At 44.4% G+C, this 19,641-nt stretch overlaps 1 protein-coding gene across 2 annotated transcripts in view; it reads left to right on the top strand.

Annotated features, from left to right (window-relative positions):
• Window positions 1-19,641, top strand: part of PLD1 (phospholipase D1) — a 198,866-nt gene that overhangs the window by 115,705 nt on the left and 63,520 nt on the right. Inside the window, exons 16-19 of one of the 2 annotated variants that reach the window (XM_029071635.2) lie at window positions 490-603; window positions 4,527-4,655; window positions 5,578-5,696; window positions 16,841-16,954. In XM_029071635.2, the coding sequence (XP_028927468.1) occupies window positions 490-603; window positions 4,527-4,655; window positions 5,578-5,696; window positions 16,841-16,954 (476 nt within the window). The remainder of the gene's footprint in view (window positions 1-489; window positions 604-4,526; window positions 4,656-5,577; window positions 5,697-16,840; window positions 16,955-19,641) is intronic. The other variant, XM_029071647.2, reaches the window with a different exon arrangement.

Here is a 19,641-nt window from a genome sequence, read left to right as displayed (position 1 = left end):
AGTAAGTGCTCAATAAATACTATTGAATGAATGAACCAATAGTGTTTATTGAGTGCTTACTGTGTGCAGAACATTATAGTCAATGAAATGTTATTTATTGAGTGCTTACTATGTGCAGAACAGTATAGTCAATGAAATGTATTTATCGAGCACTTACTGTGTGTTTGGGAGCATACAGTATAGCATTTGGGAGACAATCTCTAAATGCTTGGAAGAGTACAATAGAGTGAGTAGACACAGTCCCTGTTCAAAAGAAACTTTCATTCATGATCCCTTAGTCTTCTGTCCTATTTTTGAAGACTTGTCTAAATTTTTCCCCCAGTCTTTCTGGTTTAAGGCCTTTGAACCCTAATTTTTCTAGTGTAGTAAATTGGTCACTGATTGGCTGATACCATGCCACCTCTATGTCAACCTTGACTTACCTGGTAAAGTAGTCTATTGTGAATTTTCTCTGTCAAAAAAAAAAAAGAACATCTCAACTTTCTCCAGGTTATTTTAATCACTGTACAAGTCGTCAGAATTTAATCCAAGGTTTAAAACCCCACCTGAAATTCTTTCATCATTCCAGTGAGTCTCAACAAGGACTCGCGGAATTTGACGAGGGTAAGTGATCCAGATGGCTGCGTCTACAGGCTTAGCTCTTGTTGTGTTGTCTGCTATAGTATCGTGGATAGTTGGATAGGCCAGCATCCGTTTAATCCTTCAATTATAATGTAACCCAAGCTATAGTTTGGAGAGTAGTTTTTGTTTGGGTACAAAACGGAAATCTAGTCATCACTCCTAGTAGCAAGATGGTGCCAGAACAAATAACTTCCCTTTATGCCGGTCAAACAAAGGTGTATCTCTCTCAGCTACATCTCTATGCTACGTCGTGGATCGGTTATTCATATTCCCATGGAGAGCTAGCAGATTTCCAGGCTAATGATTGGAAAACTAGACTATAAGGAAATGATTGAAAGTGCAATCACTTGAACATGTCAGATGGCTGTTTCTTGATACCTTGGAAAAGATCAGACTTTCATTACAGAAGCAGCATGGCTTAGTGGATAGAGCCCGGCCCTGGGGGTCCGAAGGTCTTATTCTGCCACTTGTCTGCTGTGGGACCTTGGACAAGTCACTTCACTTCTCTGAGCCTCAGTTACCTCATCTGGAAAATGGGGATTGAGACTGGGAGCCCTAGGTGGGACAGAGACTGTGTCCAACTCAATTTGTTTTTATTGGCCCCACCATTTAGTAAGTGCCTGACATATAGTAAGCACTTAACAAATACCACAATTATTATTATTATTATTACTATACTTTTTTTGTATTCTTTTACTCGATTTTTGGGGTTTGGACAATTGTATGTAGATTGAGATTGGATGAATATTTTCCCCTTTCAGCCAGATTATTCAAATCAATAATGATGTCTAACGAGAAATCTTGTTACATGAAAGGAGGGGCTACCCAGGGAGATTGTAGAGTCTTCTTACCTAGCAATCTTTAAGACTAGATTTAGACGAAGACCTGCTTTTCGTTACTAGATTTAGATGCAGTCATACTTGCAAACATAGAAAGGATTAAATGACTTCTGTCCCTCCATCAGTTTATGACTGTGACATTATCTAATACTCAGGGAAATTCTTATTTATGTTGCAGTTAAAGTCACAGATTGACTCTTGTTGACAGTGCCCCTTAATGGGCAAACACCTTCCTTACAAGTGGTCATATTGAAAAATGGAAAAAAAATACATTTGTTTCATATTTGCTCAGCAGATTCACAGTATATGAAATATTTGGAAAAGTTATGACCAGCATCTTAGCATTTGGAGCCTTTCTTCTTTCAAATGGAAACCATCCCATGATGGAGTTAGTAGAATTTACCCAGTATTCATTTTTAGTGTTCACTCACTTTTGAGGTAAAGCAAGCGATGAAAATGAAAGAAAAGAATGAGTATTCAGGTAGCAAGAAGTTTAATGTGCAAATGGAAAAATAAGAGATTCACTTTTCACCTCAGTTTCTCGGTTGAGACGAAAGCTTCTTGTTCTGTTCCATATAACATCTGCCCTTTTGGGTCAAAATGTTTAATGTTTGTTTTAAGAAAAGCAGCATCACCTAGTTAGAGCACGGCCCTGAGAGTCCGAAGGACCTGGGGTCTAATCCCAGCCACTTCTCTGCTGTGTAACCTTGGGCTAGGCACTTCACTTTTCTGTGCCTCAATTCCCTCCTCTGTGAAATGAAGATTAAGACTATGAGCCCTGTGTGGGTCAGGGAATTTGTCCAACCCAGTGGTCCTGTACCTACCCCATTGCTTAGTACAGTTCCTGACACATAGAAAGCACTTTACAAATACCATTAAAAAATTATCTCAGTCCCATATTGCCTTAGAAGCCTATAGGATTTCTACCAAATCATGTGTGAGAAATGGAAGGGGCCTTGCAGCAAAGGCAGTGCACGAGATGTTTCATTCATTCAATCATATTTATTGAGCACTTACCATGTGCAGAGCACTATACTAAGTGCTTGGAATGTACAATTTGACAACAGATAGATACAGTCCATGCCCAACAACGGGTTCACAGTCTAAGTACTGAGTGCCTGGAGTGAGATGTGGTAGCAGCGTAGCAGGTAGCAGGTAGCAGCATATGGAGAAGCAGCGTGGCTCAGTGGAAAGAGCACAGGCTTTGGAGTCAGGGCTCATGAGTTCGAATCCCAGATCTGCCACTTGTCGGCTGTGTGACTGTGGGCAAGTCACTTAACTTCTCTGTGCCTCAGTTCCCTCATCTGTAAAATGGGGATTAAGACTATGAGCCCCACGTGGGACAACCTGATTCCCCTATGTCTACCCCAGCGCTTAGAACAGTGCTCGGCACATAGTAAGCACTTAACAAATACCACCATTATTATTAACATTATTAGCCATTTTTATACCCAGATGGAGGGAGTGAGAAAACCACAGCAAAGTTTAAGTTCATCCTCTCCCTTTTGTCCCCTAGTAAGCAAATCCAGAAGTAGATTTAGGTTGAGGAAGTGGCATCAAGAACTTGGGCAAGTCATTTAATTTTTCAGTGCCTTAGTTACCTCGTCTGTAAAATGAGGATTAAGACTTATGAGCCTTATGTGGGACCAGGATTGTGTCCAACCTGATCATCTTTTATCTACCCCAGCATTTAGTACAGTGTCTGGCACATAGTAAGCACATAACAAGTACCAAAGGCCCCACAAACAATCTTACAAACTGGCATCTAGCATGCAACCAGGGCAACTCAATCTGGCTCTTATTGTTCGATTTGGGGCTTGCGTGACGAATACCCTGTTCATCTGAGGATATGTGTCATATCAGATTTTCTTGATCAATAGGAATTAAAGGTAGATTAGCATTTCCTTATGATTTTAGCCTTTCACTTGGGACTTCTTGTGAAGACATAGGTTTAACCTTGAAAAAAAAAATCACTGCCATTTCAGTTTAGGTTTTACATCGGGGGAAATTTAAGCAATTGAAAAAGTCCGAGGTCTTTTCAACTTGCTTATGTCTCTGATAACCTTTGATACGGTGGAACATTGTCTTTTCAGAAACTATCAGGAATCAGCTCAAAAAATGTACTTATTCATTTTGAAACAGAACGTAGCAAGCGCACCTCAAGTGATCGGGCTTAAATTGTATTCTCACTGACTAATGCAAGCTCAAGTGACTGGTGTCTAGTGTTTTGCTAAATCTGTGATTGAATTTTCTTTGCGTTCTGTGTGTCATAAGCTTTTAACATGCTCCGCTTGATTTGTTTTCTGTGTTGAGCTAGCCAAACTTCCTTTCAGTGTCCTGCGGAAGGGGGTTGTTTTACCTGCTCGTATTGCCACAACTTCTTCCATTGTCAAAACATATTCTCTTTGCTGCCTAATGACATCGACTGGTGATTCTGCATGCAAGTAGGCAAGTGACCTACTTTCGACCTTGAGACATTCTAGAAAGCCTGGTGCATGGCTGTTTTCTCTATTTTAATAAGGAAAATGAAGACGAAGTTGCTTCATTTCTCCCCTGGGCTAAATCTAACATCTCCCTGACCACACTTTTCTCTGCTACCATCCCACCTCAGCTTTCCAATCAGTCCACAAATCTCGGATGAGTGTCATGATGGAATCTCTCCGGCAATCAGTTGGGTGAATTCTGAAGAATTCTGAAAAGGATTGGCAATTTTGGAAATGAATAGCCTACAATGAGCAAAAATACCATATGGCCTTTCCCTTCATCCCAAATGTCAAGTATCTAGTGCTCTTTCTAACGTTTTTGAGCCGACAAAGCAACTAGACCCATGACTTGCTAGGTGAAGTTGGGCAAACTGTAAAACCTTAATCTGTCCAAGTTCCCTCAACTATCCCCTGGGGGATAAGCCATCTTAGATAGCAACCATAAGCCTCCAGGAATGCTTCACGGAGTTTTGATAAAAGGAGTGCTTATGTGTTGCAAAATGGCATTATCTAAATGAAATGCAAGACTCGTGCACATAATCCCTGGCTCTGAAAACTTTGAGACTGTTGTTGTTTTGTGCAGATAAAGGATCCGTCCGCAGTTTACAGACAGGTGTTGGGGAATTACATGGTGAGACCAGATTCTGGCATGGAAAAGACTATTGCAATTTTGTCTTCAAAGACTGGGTTCAGCTCGATAAACCCTTTGCTGGTGAGTGCCATTGTTTCTTACACTGGGTGGTTTTTAGTGAGGGTTTTTTTTAATTCCATTTCTATCATTTTTCTTTGGTAGCTGATCATCATATTTTCATTTCATCATTAATAATAATGATGATGGTGTTTGCTAAGTGCTCACTATGTGCCAAGTAACTATACTAAGCTCTAGGGTGAATACAAGCAAATCGGGTTGGACACAGCTCCTGTCCCATGTGGGGCTCACAGTTTCCATCCCCATTTTCAGATGAAGTAACTGAGGCCCAGAGAAGTGAAATGACTTGCCCAAGGTCACACAGCAGATATGTGGTGGAGCTGAGATAAAAACCCATGACCTTCTGACTCCTAGGCCCGAGCTCTATCCACTACACCCTGCTGCTTATTATTATTCTTTTGGTTTAAACAAGCTCAAAAATATGCATCCGTCTCATAAATTTATATGAGATGGGATTAGAATTGGTAGAATTAGAGCCTTCCGTTGTGGCTATGTACTAACAGTAAAAGCGAGGTGAGGAAGTAAAATGAAGAGACATATAGTTCTCCTTAAGGCATAATGCTGTAGTTTATCAGCCTATTTGCATAGGCTTATATATAACTTTAATTTCATCTTTAATTTATGCTTGAAAAACTTCAACAGCATGTTATTTGACTGTAAATATATCTAGTTTAATTACACACATGGAGCACTGTAGATTAAAGTATTTCCAGTGTGGAAATAAGATCTATAAAAGAAAACGTATCAAACACCAACCCCAGCACAGTTGGCAAACAGTGGGTTAGACAATATTGATGAGAGAAAAATGGAAGTGCCTTTTCTGCGAGGGGATTACTGTGATCTTTTCACACCACATCGTGAGATTTTTAAAAGTAAGATTTCGGGACACATCACAATAGTGATTCCAGCGTGCTGTGTCTGGTAGATTTCATCGACAGATATTCCACTCCACGGATGCCATGGCATGACATCGCCGCCGTCGTTCATGGGAAGGCAGCTCGAGATGTTGCCCGCCATTTTATCCAGCGCTGGAACTTCACAAAGGTAGATGGAATTTACAGCCATGGCTCTTCTCTAGCTCCCCCACTGAATCACCACACTGGCACAGGGATGTAGGCACAGAAATGGGGTAGAAATTGGGAAATATTACAATCTCTACCTGCTGACAGGCACCCCCACCCCGCCCCTGGCCTTTTCAAAGACAGATATTAGCGAAGGGATCTTCAGCAGTGAATCCTAGCCTCTGGAACCAATTGGAACCCCCTGGAAGGCCTGAGGAGCCCAAACCCAGGTCTCCAAGCACTGAATGGAGAAGTGCCAGAAGAGCTCATCTCCCCCATCTCTCACCCCCAATGATCTGGCCACCTATTTCCTCACGAAAATCAACACGATCAGGTCTGAGCTCCCCAAAGTCACCCTTCCGCCTCTCCCCTCCCCCCCACCAACCCCCTCCCCTACTTTCCCATCCTTCCCTGCAGTATCCTCAGAGGAGATCTCCTCCCTCCTCGCAAGTGCCACCCCCTCCACCTGCGCCTCGGACCCCATTCCCTCTCACCTTCTTAAAACCATCGCCCCTGCCCTCCTCCCTTCCTTAACTTCTATTTTTAACCACTCAATCTCCAAGGGCTCCTTCCCCTCTGCCTTCAAACATGCCCACGTCTCCCCCATCCTAAAAAAACCCACTCTTGACCCCACTTCCCCCTCCAGTTATCGTCCTATCTCCCTACTACCCTTCCTTTCCAAAATCCTAGAACGAGTCGTCTACAATCGATGCCTAGAATTCCTTAACTCCCATTCTCTCCTAGACCCCCTCCAATCTGGCTTCCGTCCCCTCCACTCTACCGAGACTGCTCTCTCTAAGGTCACCCATGACCTCCTTCTTGCCAAATCCAATGGCTCCTACTCCATTCTGATCCTCCTTGACCTCTCTGCTGCCTTTGACACTGTCGACCATCCCCTCCTCCTCCATACCTTATCTCACCTTGGCTTCACGGACTCTGTCCTCTCCTGGTTCTCCTCTTACCTCTCTGGCCGATCATTCTCGGTCTCCTACGCTGGAACCTCCTCCCCCTCCCATCCTTTAACTGTTGAAGTTCCTCAAGGGTCAGTTCTTGGCCCTCTTCTGTTCTCCATTTACACTCACTCCCTCGGTGAACTCATCCGCTCTCACGGCTTTGACTACCATCTCTACGCAGACGACACGCAGATCTACATCTCCGCCCCTGTCCTCTCCCCCTCCCTTAAGGCTCGCATCTCCTCCTGCCTCCGGGACGTCTCCACCTGGATGTCGGCCCGCCACCTAAAACTCAACATGAGCAAGACTGAGCTCCTCATCTTCCCTCCCAAACCCGGTCCTCTCCCAGACTTCTCTATTACCGTGGATGGCACGACCATCCTTCCCGTCCCGCAGGCCCGCAATCTCGGTGTCATCCTTGACTCATCCCTCTCGTTCACCCCACACATCCTATCCGTTACCAAGACCTGCCGGTTTCACCTCTACAATATCGCCAAGATCCGCCCTTTCCTCTCCACCCAAACGGCTACCTTACTATTACGGGCTCTCGTTATATCCCGGCTAGACTACTGTGTCAGCCTTCTCTCTGACCTCCCTTCCTCCTCTCTCACCCCACTCCGGTCTATTCTTCACTCCGCTGCCCGGCTCATCTTCCTGCAGAAACGATCTGGGCATGTCACTCCCCTTCTTAAACAACTCCAGTGGTTGCCTATCGACCTCCGCTGCAAACAAAAACTCCTCACTCTAGGCTTCAAGGCTCTCCATCACCTTGCCCCTTCCTACCTCTCCTCCCTTCTCTCTTTCTACCGCCCACCCCGCACGCTCCGCACCTCTGCCACCCACCTCCTCACCGTCCCTCGGTCTCGCCTATCCCGCCGTCGACCCCTGGGTCACATCCTCCCGCGGTCCCGGAACGCCCTCCCTCCTCACCTCCGCCAAACCGATTCTCTTTCCCTCTTCAAAACCCTACTTAAAAATCACCTCCTCCAAGAGGCGTTCCCAGGCTGAGCTCCTCGTCCCCCTCTACTCCCTCTGCCATCCCCCCTTTACCTCTCCGCAGCTAAAGCCTCATTTTCCCCTTTTCCCTCCACTCCTCCACTTCTCCCTTCCCATCCCCACAGCACTGTACTTGTCCGCTCAACTGTATATATTTTCTTTACCCTATTTATTTTGTTAATGAATTGTACATCGCCTCGATTCTATTTAGTTGCCATTGTTTTTACGAGATGTTCTTCCCCTTGACGCTGTTTAGTGCCATTGTTCTTGTCTGTGCGTCTCCCCCGATTAGACTGTAAGCCCGTCAAACGGCAGGGACTGTCTCTATCTGTTGCCGACTTGTTCATCCCAAGCGCTTAGTACAGTGCTCTGCACATAGTAAGCGCTCAATAAATACTATTGAATGAATGAATGCCTCACAACCATGGGTCTCAGCTCCATCCGACCTCCAGTACCCCATCCCACCCCGAAGAAGAGTTCATCTCCCACTCCCCGAGAACGTCCCCAGAATGTGTCTGTTTATTGCTTTACTCTCCCAAATGCTCAGTACAGTGCTCTGCACACAATAAGTGCTCAATAAATATGATCAACCAACTGACTGACCAAGGCTCTCAGGTTCATCTGGGCTCCAATGCAGTGTGGAAGCAGTGTAGCCTAGTGGATAAAGCACAGACCTGGGGTTCAGAAGGATCTGGTTCTAATCCAGGCTCCGCTGCTTGTCTGCTGTTTGAACTTGGGTGAGTCACTTCACTTCTCTGGGCCTCAGTTACCTCATCTGTAAAATGGAGATTAAGACTATGAGCCGCTTGTGCAGTGCTCTGCATAAAGTAAGCACTCAGTAAATATGGTTGAATGAATGAATGTGGGACATGGAGTGTGTCCAACCTGCTTAGCTTGTCTCTAAGTGCTCAGTACAGTGCCTGGCACATAGCGGTGAACAAATGCCATTAAAAAAAAAAAACAACATGCCTGACCCACCCCCAAGAAATGTTCCTTTCCCAGCCCCAGGACAGTGTCTTAAACTCCGTCAGGCTTCCAGTGCCCCATTCCTTACAGTCTGCTGGCCCTGAGGCAATAGGAATAGGCTAGATGTTGAAGGCCAGGCATCCCTCTGAAACAATTTAGCAAGGTTTATGCTGATTTCATTATCCCGCCACTAACCCCTCACCCACGTCCTGCCCTGGGCCAGGACCTCCCTCTCCACCTTCATATCCAACAGACAAACACTCTCCCCATTTTCAAATCCTTATTCATTCATTCATTCATTCATTCATTCAATAGTATTTATTGAGTGCGTACTGTATTGAAATCACTCCTCTTCCAAGAGGCCTTCCCTGACTAAGCCCTCATTTCCTCTCTTATCAATCAATCCATTAATGGAACTTATTGAGTGTTTACTGTATGTGGAGTAGTACTAAGAACATGGGAGAGTACAATGCAATAGAGTTGGTAAACCCGATCCCTGCCCATAAGGAGCTTACTGTCTAGAGAGGAGAGTCTAAAGTTGAAATAAATACAGAAAGGGGAAATGGCAGGGTGTAGTGATATATCCACAATTGCTGTGGAGCTGGAGGTAAGGCGAATATCAAGTACCTAAAGGGTACAGATCCAAGGACATAGGTGACACATAAGGGAGAGGGAATAGAGGAAATGAGGGTGCAGTTGGGAAGGCCTTCTGATGGAAATGTGTTTTTAAGATGATTTTGAAGCTGGGGAAAGTGGTGGCATACCGTACATGAAGTGGGAGAGAGTTCCAGGCCAGAGGGAGTCTGAGGGCAAGGGGGTCACTGATGAGATCGATGAGATTGAGACACAGCGAACAGGTCGATATTGGAAAAGTGAAGTGTGACATCTGGTTTGTAGAAGGAGATCAGTGAGTTAAGGTAGGAGTGGGAGAGATGATTGAATACCTGTTCTACCTCCTACTTAAACCCTGAGCCCCATGTGGTACAGGGACTATGCCCAATCTGATTTTCTGGCATCTACCCCAGCACTTTGTATGCTCTTGGCACATAGTAAGTGCTTACAAATGCCATTCTTATTTATCATTATTATTATCATTATTATTATTAAAGCCTGCGGTAAGGAGTTTCAGTTGGATGCAGAGGTAGATGGGCAACCACTGGTGTTTTTTGAGGAGTGAAGAGGCATGAGCTGAACTTAATTTTCAGAAGCTGATCTGGCAGTTGATTTGGACAGCTGAATGAAATAAATTCGATCGAATGAAATATGGATTGGAGTGGGGAAGGACAGGAAGTAGGGTGGCCAGCAAAGAGGCTGAAGCAATAGGGTGGGAGAAAACTGCTTGGATCATTGAGGTAGCAGTTTGGGTGGCATGGAAAGAGCAGAATTTAGCAATATTGTGAGGGTAGAGCCTGCAGGATTTGGTGACAGTTTAAATATGTAGATTGAATGAGAGAGATGAGTTGAAGATAATGCGAAGGTTACTGGCATGTGAGACAAGGAGGATGGTGGTGTCTACAGTGATAGAGAAGCAGCGTGGCTAAGTGGAAAGAGCATGGGCTTAGGAGTCAGAGGTCATAGGTTCTAATCCCAGCTGCGCCACCTGTCAGCTGTGTGACTTTGGCAAAGTCACTTGATTTCTAGGTGCCTCAGTTACCTCATCTGTAAAATGGGGACTGTGAGCCTCAAATGGCACAACCTGATTACCCTGTATCTTCCCCAGGACTTAGAACAGTGCTCGGCATATAGTAAGTGCTTAACAAATACCAACATTATTATGGGAAGGGGATGATAGGGTTTGAGTAGGGAGATGAAGTTTCTATTTTGGACCTGTAATCTTGAGGTGTCAGCAACCCATCCAAGTAGAGTTGCCCTGAAGGCAGTTGGAAATGTGAGACTTCGAAGAAGGAGAAAGGACAGGGCTGGAGAACCAGATGTGGGAATCATCCACATAGAGATGGTAGTTGAAGCCCTAGAAGTGAATGAATTCTCCAAGGGAGTGGGTGGAGAGGATAATAGAAGGGGACCCAAACCTGAGTCTTGAGGGACTCCCAATCAATCATATTTATTGAGCACTTATTGTGTCTAGAGCACTGTACTAAGCACTAGGGAGAGCACAATACAAGAGTTGGTAACACATTCTGTGCCCACGCTGAGCTTACAGTCTAGAAGGTGAGAGGGGAGAAGACTGAGAATGAGTGAACGGAGAGATAAGAGGAGAACCAGGAGAGGAAGGAGAATCAGGAGAGGACACTGGCAGTGAAGCCAAGGTTAGATAATATTTCCAGAAGATGGTGGTAATCCACAGTGTTGAGTACAGCTGAGAGCTCAAGGGGGATTAGGGTAGAGTAGAGGCCATGGGATTTAGCAAGTAAAAGGTCATTGATGACCGTAGGGCAAGGGTGCAGAAGTGAGATGGCAGAAGGTCAGTCCGTCAATCAGTAAATGGCATTTTTTTAGTGTTTACTGTGTGCAGAGCACTCTATTCTCTGTTGAGAGAGTACAACAGAATTGGTAGACACATTTCCTTCCCACAAGGAGTTTAAAGACCAGATGAGGGATCCAGACATTAAAATCAATTACAGATATGTATACAAGTGCTATGGGGCTGAATGGAAGTGAATAACAATATAAAGATCCAAGAACCTAAGCAAATACAGAAGGGAAAGGGACTCGGGAAATGTGTGCCTAGGAAAGGCCACTTGGATGAGATATGATTTTAATAAGTTTTAAAGGTGGGGAGAGTGGTGTTCTAGAATGAATGAAGGGGGAAGGAGTTCCAGGACATAGGAAAGACGTGAGAAGCAGCGTGGCTCAGTGGAAAGAGCATGGGCTTTGGAGTCAGGGCTCATGAGTTCGAATCCCAGCTCTGCCACTTGTCGGCTGTGTGACTGTGGACAAGTCACTTAACTTCTCTGTGCCTCAGTTCCCTCATCTGTAAAATGGGGATTAAGACTGTGAGCCCCACGTGGGACAACCTGATTCCCCTATGTCTACCCCAGCGCTTAGAACAGTGCTCGGCACATAGTAAGCGCTTAACAAATACCAACATTATTATTATTATTATTACGTGGGTAAGGGGTCAGTTGTAAAATAGATGAGACTGAGGTACAGTGAGTGGGTTGGTGTTAGGGGAGAGGAGTGTACAGACTGGATTGTAGTAGGAAATTAGACAAGTAAGATTGGAGGGGGCGAGTAGATTGAGTGTTTAAAAGCTGATGGTAAAGAGTTTCTGTTTAACACAGAAGTGAATCGGTCAATCAGTGGTATTATGTGTTAACTAGGTGGATGGGTAACCACCAGAGGCTTGAGTGGGGAAACAAGGATTGGTGTTTTTTTTAGAAAAATTATTTTTTAAAATCATATATATTGAGCACTTACTGCGTGCAAAGCACTGTACTAAGCAATTGGGAGAGTACAATATAATAAACAGACACATTCCCTTCCCATAAATGAGCTTACAGTCTAGAGGGGGAGAAAGACCCCTCATATATTTATATGAATAAATATATTACAAATATATACGTATGTAAGTGCTGTGGGTCTGGGAGGGGGGATGAATAAAGGGAGCAAGTCAGGATGACATAGAAGGGAGTGGGAGAAGAGGAAAGAAGGACTTAGTCAGGGAAGGCCTCTTGGAGGAGATGTGCCCTCAATATGGCTTTGAAGAATGGGAGATAATAGTCTCTTGGATATGAGGAGTATTTGTCTCTCTCTTTATTGCCTATTGGTACTTTCCAAGTATTTAGTACAGTGCTGTACACACAGGTGGAGAGCTCACCTCCTCCAGGAGGCCTTCCCAGACTGAGTCTTCCCTTTTCTTCTGCCCCTTCTTCATTCCCCATTCCCCCTACTCCCTCCCTCTGCTTTACCCCCTTCTCCTCCCAACAGCACTTGTGCATATTTGTATATATTATTCATTATTCTATTTTATTAATGATGTGTGTATATGTAAGATTCTATTTATCTTGATGGTATTAATGCCTGACTACTTCTTTTGTTTTGTTGTCTGTCTCCCCCTTTTAGACAGTGAGTCCGTTGTTGGGCAGGGATTGTCTCTATCTGTTGCCGAATTGTACACTCCTAAGCGCTTAGTACAGTGCTCTGCACATTCATTCAATAGTATTTATTGAGCGCTTCCTATGTGCAGAGCACTGTACTAAGCGCTTGGGAGTGTACAATTCGGCAACAGATAGAGACAGTCCCTGCCCTTTGACGGGCTTACAGTCTAATAGGGGGAGACTGACAGACAAGAACAATGGCAATAAATAAAATCCACGGGAAGAACATCTCATTAAAACAATAGCAAATAAATAGAATCAGGGTGATGTACATCTCATTAACAAAATAAATAGGGTAATGAAGATATATACAGTTGAGCGGATGAGTACGGTGCTGAGGGGAGAGGAAGGGAGAGGGGAAGGAGCAGAGGGAAAGCGGAGAGAAGAGGGTTTAGCTGCAGAGAGGTGAAGGGTGGGGTAGAGGGAGCAGAGGGAAAAGGGGAGCTCTGTCTGGGAATGCACATGGTATGCACTCAATAAATTGAATGAATGAATATGAAGCGGGAGGAAGTTCAAGGCCAGAGGCCAATCATGGGTAAGGGATGGGCAGTGAGATAAAATGAGATCAAGGTACAATGAGGAGATTGGCATTAGAGGAGCGAAGTGCACAAGCTGGGTTGTAGTAGGAATCAGAGAGATAAGGTAGGAGGGGACAAGGTGATTGAGTGCTTTAAAGCTAATGGAAAGGAGTTTCTGTCTGGTGCAGAGGTGGGTGGGCAAGCAATGGAGGTTCTGGAGGAGTGGGATAACCTTGATTGAATGGTTTTGGAGAAAAATGATCCGGGCAACAGAGTGAAGTTTGACTGGATTGGGGAGAAACTGGAGGCTGGGAGGTTGGCAAGGAAGCTGATTCAGTAGTGATTGGATTAACGTGGTAGCAGTTGAGATGGAGAGGAAAAGGCAGATTTTCACGATGTTGTCAAAGTTGAATGACAGGATTTGGTGACAGGTTGAATATGGGTTGAATTCATTCATTCATTTATTCAATAGTATTTATTGAGCGCTTACTATGTGCAGAGCACTGTACTAAGCACTTGGAATTCGGCAAACTGATAGAGACAATCCCTGCCCATTGACAGACTTAGTCTAATCGGGGGAGACAGCCAGACAAAAACAGTAGCAATAAGTAGAATTAAGGGGATGTATACCTCATTCAGAAAATAAATAGGGTAATAAAATATATACGAATGAGCAAATAAGCACAGTGCTGAGGGGAGGGGAAGGGGGGGAGGTGCAGAGGGAAAGGGAGGAAAGGAGACTTAACTGAGGGGAGGTGAAGGGGGGCAGAGAGCAGCAGAGGGAAAAGGGGAAGCTCAGTCTCAGTCTGGGAAGGCCTCTTGGAGGAGGTGAGCTCTCAGGAGGGCTTTGAAGAGGAGAAGATAGTTTGGTGGAGGTGAGGGGGGAGGACATTCCAGGACAGCGGGAGGACGTGGGCCAGGGGTCGACGGCGGGATAGGCGAGAACGGTGGATGGTGAGGTGGGCGCAGAGGAGCGGAGCGTGCGGGGTGGGCAGTAGAAAGAGAAAAGGGAGGAGAGGTAGGAGGGGGCAAAGTGATGGAGAGCCTTGAAGCCTAGAGTAAGAAGTTTTTGTTTTGTGCAGAGGTTGATAGGCAACCACGGGAGGTTTATAAGGAGGGGACTGACATGCCCAGAGCATTTCTTCAGGAAGATGATCTGGGCAGCGGAATGAAGAGAGAGATGGGTCAAGGATAATGCCAAGGTTATGGGCTTCTGGGACAGGGAGGATGATGATTCTGTCTACAGTTGTGGGAAGGTCAGGGTGAGACAGGGTTTGGGTTGGAAGATGAGGAGTTCCGTTTTAGACATCTTGAGTTTGAGGCGACAGCAGGACATCCAAGTAGGGATGTCTTGAAGGCAGGAGGAAATACAAAACTCCAGGGAAGGAGAGAGATTAGGGCTGAATATGTAGATTTGGGACTCTTCTGCACAGAGATGGTAACGTCAGGCCATGGGAGCAAATGAGTTCTCCAAGGTCGTGGGTATAGTGGGAGTGGGAGTAGAATGAGACCCTGAACTGAACCTTAAGGGATCCCCACAGTTAGGGGATGATAGGCAGAGGAGGAGCCTTCAAAAAAGACTGAAAATGAGCAGCCAGAGAGATAGGAGGAGAACCAGGAGAGGACAGTGTCAGTGACGCTGAGATTGGATAATGTTTCCTGGAGAAGGGGGTGGTCGACAGTGTCAAAGACAGCTAAGAACTCCAGGAAGATTAGGGCATTGGATTTGGCAAGGAGATCACTGATAACAATCGAGAGGGCAGTGCAGAAGCCAAATTAAGAAGAGGTCATAGAATTGGAGGAGAGGAAGTGGAAACAGTGGGTGTAAGCAACCAGCTCAAAGAATGGTTAGGAGGGGGATGGGTGGTAACTGCAGGGAGTCATGGGGTCAAGGAAGGGTTTTTTTATGATATTGAGTACATGAGGATGAAAGTGGTGCAGAAGAACCTGTTGGAGAGTGAACAGTTGAAGATGGCTGTCAGGGAAGGAAGAAGCAAGTGGGGAAGTGTTTTGATAAGGTGAACGGGGTGGGGTCAGAGGTACAAGTAGAGGAGGTGGATTTTGAGAGGAGGCACGAATGCACATTAGAACCCATTGCCTTCTAACTCCCAGGCCCATGCTCTGTCCATTACACCATGTAGAGAGTGGGGGGACAGGGGTTTGAAGAGGGAGTCAAATGTCTGAAACACCTGGGGTAGTGGGCATGGGAGTCGATAAGGATTTGAGAAATAACATTGCTGGCCAAAGGAGAGGGCAAAGTGAGGATGAAGTTGAGTTAGACAAGTTGGCCTGACACCTGGATTTCTGTCAGAGTGCTCTGTGGCTCATGCACAGGAACAAAGGAAGTGGACTGTGAAGGTGACCCAGGGTTGTGGGATTATCATAATTAGTAATATCATCATCATCATTATTACTTCTGATATTATCATTATGTAACTTTTCCATGCCTCAGTTTACTCAGCTAAAACATGAGAATTAAATACTGGTTCTCCTTCTCCCTTAGACTTTGAGTCTCACATGAGGACAGTGACCGTGTCTAATCTGACTGTATTGTACCTATGCCAACTCTTAGCACATAGTAAATGCGTAACAAATCTCACCGTTATATTACTGAGTGAGAGCAGCTGCAGTCCCTGCCTTGCAGTCCATTGAGAACATTAGGAGTTCCACAGTTCCACCATGGGTGGATCTGGTCACAACAGTGGTAAAAAGAGCCAGAACAAGAGGCATGCAACTAGCTGGAGAAGCAGCATGGTGTGGTAGATAGAGCACAGGCCTAGGAGTCAGAAGGTCATGGGACTTGTCTGCTGTGTGACCTTGGGCAAGTCACTTCATTTCTCTGGGCCTCAGTTACCTCATCTGTAAAATGGGGATGAAGACTGTGAGACCCACATGGTGCTCAGGGACTCTGTCCAAGTTGATTACCTTGGATCTACCTGAGCACCAAGGGAACAGCGTTTGACACATAGTAAGCATGTAACAAATACCATTATTATAATTATTATTAGCTTTCTCCCTGCTCCCACCCTGGAGCCTCCTCTGCATCCCCATTCTTCTTCCTGAGCCTTGCCTGGTAGAAAAGAAAATTCTCCAGTTTGAAATGACTCATACCGGAACAGTGATACTGGCCCTTAACTGTTTTACCTGTTTGGCATTCCCACTCTGTTTCAGTCAGTCAGTCAAATTTATTGAGCACTTACTATGTGCAGAGCACTGTACTAAGCACTTGGGAGAGTACAGTATAACAATATAACAGACACATTTCCCACCCACAACAAGCTTACAGTTTGGAGGAGACAGACATTAATATAAATAAATAAAACTACAGATATGTACATAAGTGTCATGGGGCTGGGAGGTAGGGTGAATAAAGGGATCAAGTCAGGTTGACGCAGAAGGCAGTGGGACAAGAGGAAAGGAAGGCTTAGTCAGGGAAGTCTTCTTGGAGGAGATGTGCCTTCAATAAGGCTTTGAAGGAGCGAAGAGTAGTTGTCGTATATAAAGAGGGAGGGCGTTCCAGGCCAGGGGCAAGACAAGGGCAAGAGGTCAGTGGAGAGATAGATGACAGAAATCCGGAGAAATCTAGAAACTCTCCCCAATGTTTATATTTGTTTCTCTTTGTTTTTTGGTTTTCAGATTGTGAAATCAAAATATCGATCACTCTCCTATCCATATCTACTGCCAAAATCTCAAACCACAGCCTCCGACTTCAAAAATAGTGTACCCGGATCTGTTAATGCCAAAGTACAGGTAGGTTCCAGCTGGCACTTTAATCTAAAGTGCTTGTTATCAGAGTTAAACCGTTCTTGGAATTTCAGTATGTGACTGTTTTGGATGTCATGCCAGAGAAGGATGTTTTGAGATCTTCTTAACTTGGCCTTTGAGGATTTAATGAAACAGCTACTTTGAAAACAATGTTTTTTTCTTGTGTGTTTGTTATTAACATAGTAGAGTATAACAAAATTAATATCAGGCATAACCAACCCATTTGTTGTTTTTAAGTCTTAAACATTAGAAGTGTCTTATTAGTTGCCTGCTTTGAAAAAACACTTTAATTTGTGGATACAAGCTAATCATGTTGGACACAGTCTGTGGTCTCTGTGGGGCCCATGGTCTTAATCCCCATTTTACAGATGATGAGGAAACAGAGAAATGAAGTGACTTTGTTCGATATGATCAACTTATACCCACCCCAGTGTCATGAGCCCCTAGTTTGTGCCAACCAGGACCTTCCTGGACCGGGGAGCCTCAGTGACACACATAGTAGAAGTCATACCACTCCTGTGATCACCAAGATTAATGTGAAAATTTTTTTACTTAGTTTTACCAATGGGCATGGGAGTGACATATACACACACTCATTCTCTCCACCAAGGGTTCAATACCAGTCTGTGGTAAAAGGAGCCCATTCTCCCATTGCTGCTTCTGCAGCTTGCTTCCCTCTGTGTCTCACCGTGCCTTTGTGCTGCCTCCACGTTCACCCCCATGCATGTCTCAAAGCATCCGCCTTTTTTCTGCCTTGGGCCTGGCAGCTGTGTCTCTTTGGGGCAGTCATTGATTGTTCCAGGCCCTTTACTGGGTAGAACAGGGAGAGAAAGCCTTGCCTCCCTCCGTGGTTCATGTCCCACAGGGCAGCAATCACCTGCCTCAGGTAGAGCCCATCAGTGCCTTTGCAAAGTCGCTTCCTTGCTGTTGTTCATGGGATCACAAACACTCATTAAAAAGGCAGCTTATTTTGGGCTCACCACATCCAGCGCTTAGAACAGTGTTTGGCATGTAGTAAATATTTACCAAGTACCAAAAAAAAAATATCTCTCCATTCAGTCTTTGTCTTTGTATCTCTGCATTGGCCTTTCTCTCTGACTTTGTAACTCCATATTTCTCTGAGTCTGATTGCACTTCTCTGTTTTTCTTTCCCTTTGGATATATCTTCTCGTGATTTTTGGACCTCTGCCCCTCTCTGTGCCTCGGTGACTTTGCCTTTTTCCCCTCACCTCTTCATTCCCTCCTCACTCTCCACCTCAGTACTCACCTTCTGATTCCTCACTGTCTCTCTTTGGGTTGAGGAGAGATGGTTAATACTGGTATCTGACTTCCCTGCTGCTTTGATTCTTTCTGTTTTCTCATTACATCAGGGCAAAAGGGGAGACAGACTTTAAAATAAGTAATGGATAGATCTGTGTGCAAATATGCAGGTATGTAAGTGTACATTTTTCATCAGTCAATTCATGGTATTTACTGAGCACTTCCTGTGTGCATAACACTGTACTAAGCACCTGGGAGAGTACATTAGAGTTGGTAGATATGATCCCTGCCCTCGATGAGTTTGGAATCGAGAATATTCTGCCATACTTGTCCTGGAGAGAAAATGTCACAACTAAAACTCCCTGATAAATGCAGCTGTCCTAGCCTTTCCAGAACTCATCATATAAATTTCTTCAAGGGTGGTGGAGGAAGGAAAGGAATGTGGGAAGTGAAAGAGAGGGAGGTTGTCAATTTTCAGAGTGGGAGGATGGTAGTTTTGTCACCAGTGATAGGAGATTTAGGAAGCTAAATTTAATAGGAAAGATGATTAGTTCAATTTTTGATATACAGAGTAAGATGTCAGGACCTATCCATGTGAGGATGTCCTGGATCCACGAGCAGATATGATTTGCAGGACAGCACCAAGAGTTACTTGAAATATTCACCTTAAAGGTAAAGGACCTTTGTGCCTCATTTACCTCATCTGTAAAATGGAGGTTAGGACTGTGAACCCCATGAGGGACAGAGACTGTGTCCAACCTTATATTAAGCCTAGCGCTTAGAACAGTGCTTTACACATAGTAAGTGCTTATCAAATGCTATTACTATTATTATTTCTCATTCCCACTATAATCAAAATCCCTTCTAAACATAGCTTGTAAGGTTTTTGTTTTTTTCTATACTTTGCATAGAGTTGTTCCTGACCCATTTCAATGATTAGATTTCAGATACAAGAGGCACTAGAGTTACTGACGTAGCCTGTTTTTCAGTAGGAGAGAAGGAAATTATTTTAAATGTGAGGATGAATTCCATCAAGTGGGAGTGATAACTGAATAAAGAGGGAAGTGAAAGTGAGTGATGCTGAAGATGGAGGAAATTGCATCACTCTTAAAAAGGAAGATTATAAACCTGGAGGGTTTTCTGCCTTTATGTTTTGGAAAATGATCCAACAGAATTGTCATCACTTTAATCTCTAAATGGTAAAGCTGTTCTTTACACTAATTAAGGATTATATGTGACAAAATTCAAAATAAAACATAATTGATTGCTTGATTTTTATAGTTTGCCACATTTTACTGACAGCAAAATGTTAAGAAGAAATTATGGATTAAGTATGTAAGTACACTTACATCAGGAACCCAAGAAGTCCTTCATTCATAACCAAAGAAAATTTTGAGCTGGACTACAAGCTA

Source organism: Ornithorhynchus anatinus, chromosome 1 (assembly GCF_004115215.2).
Source record: "Ornithorhynchus anatinus isolate Pmale09 chromosome 1, mOrnAna1.pri.v4, whole genome shotgun sequence".
Lineage (NCBI taxonomy): Eukaryota > Metazoa > Chordata > Mammalia > Monotremata > Ornithorhynchidae > Ornithorhynchus > Ornithorhynchus anatinus.
The sequence above is the reverse complement of the archived record's forward strand: the minus strand, read 5'-3'. Positions and strand labels throughout refer to the sequence as shown.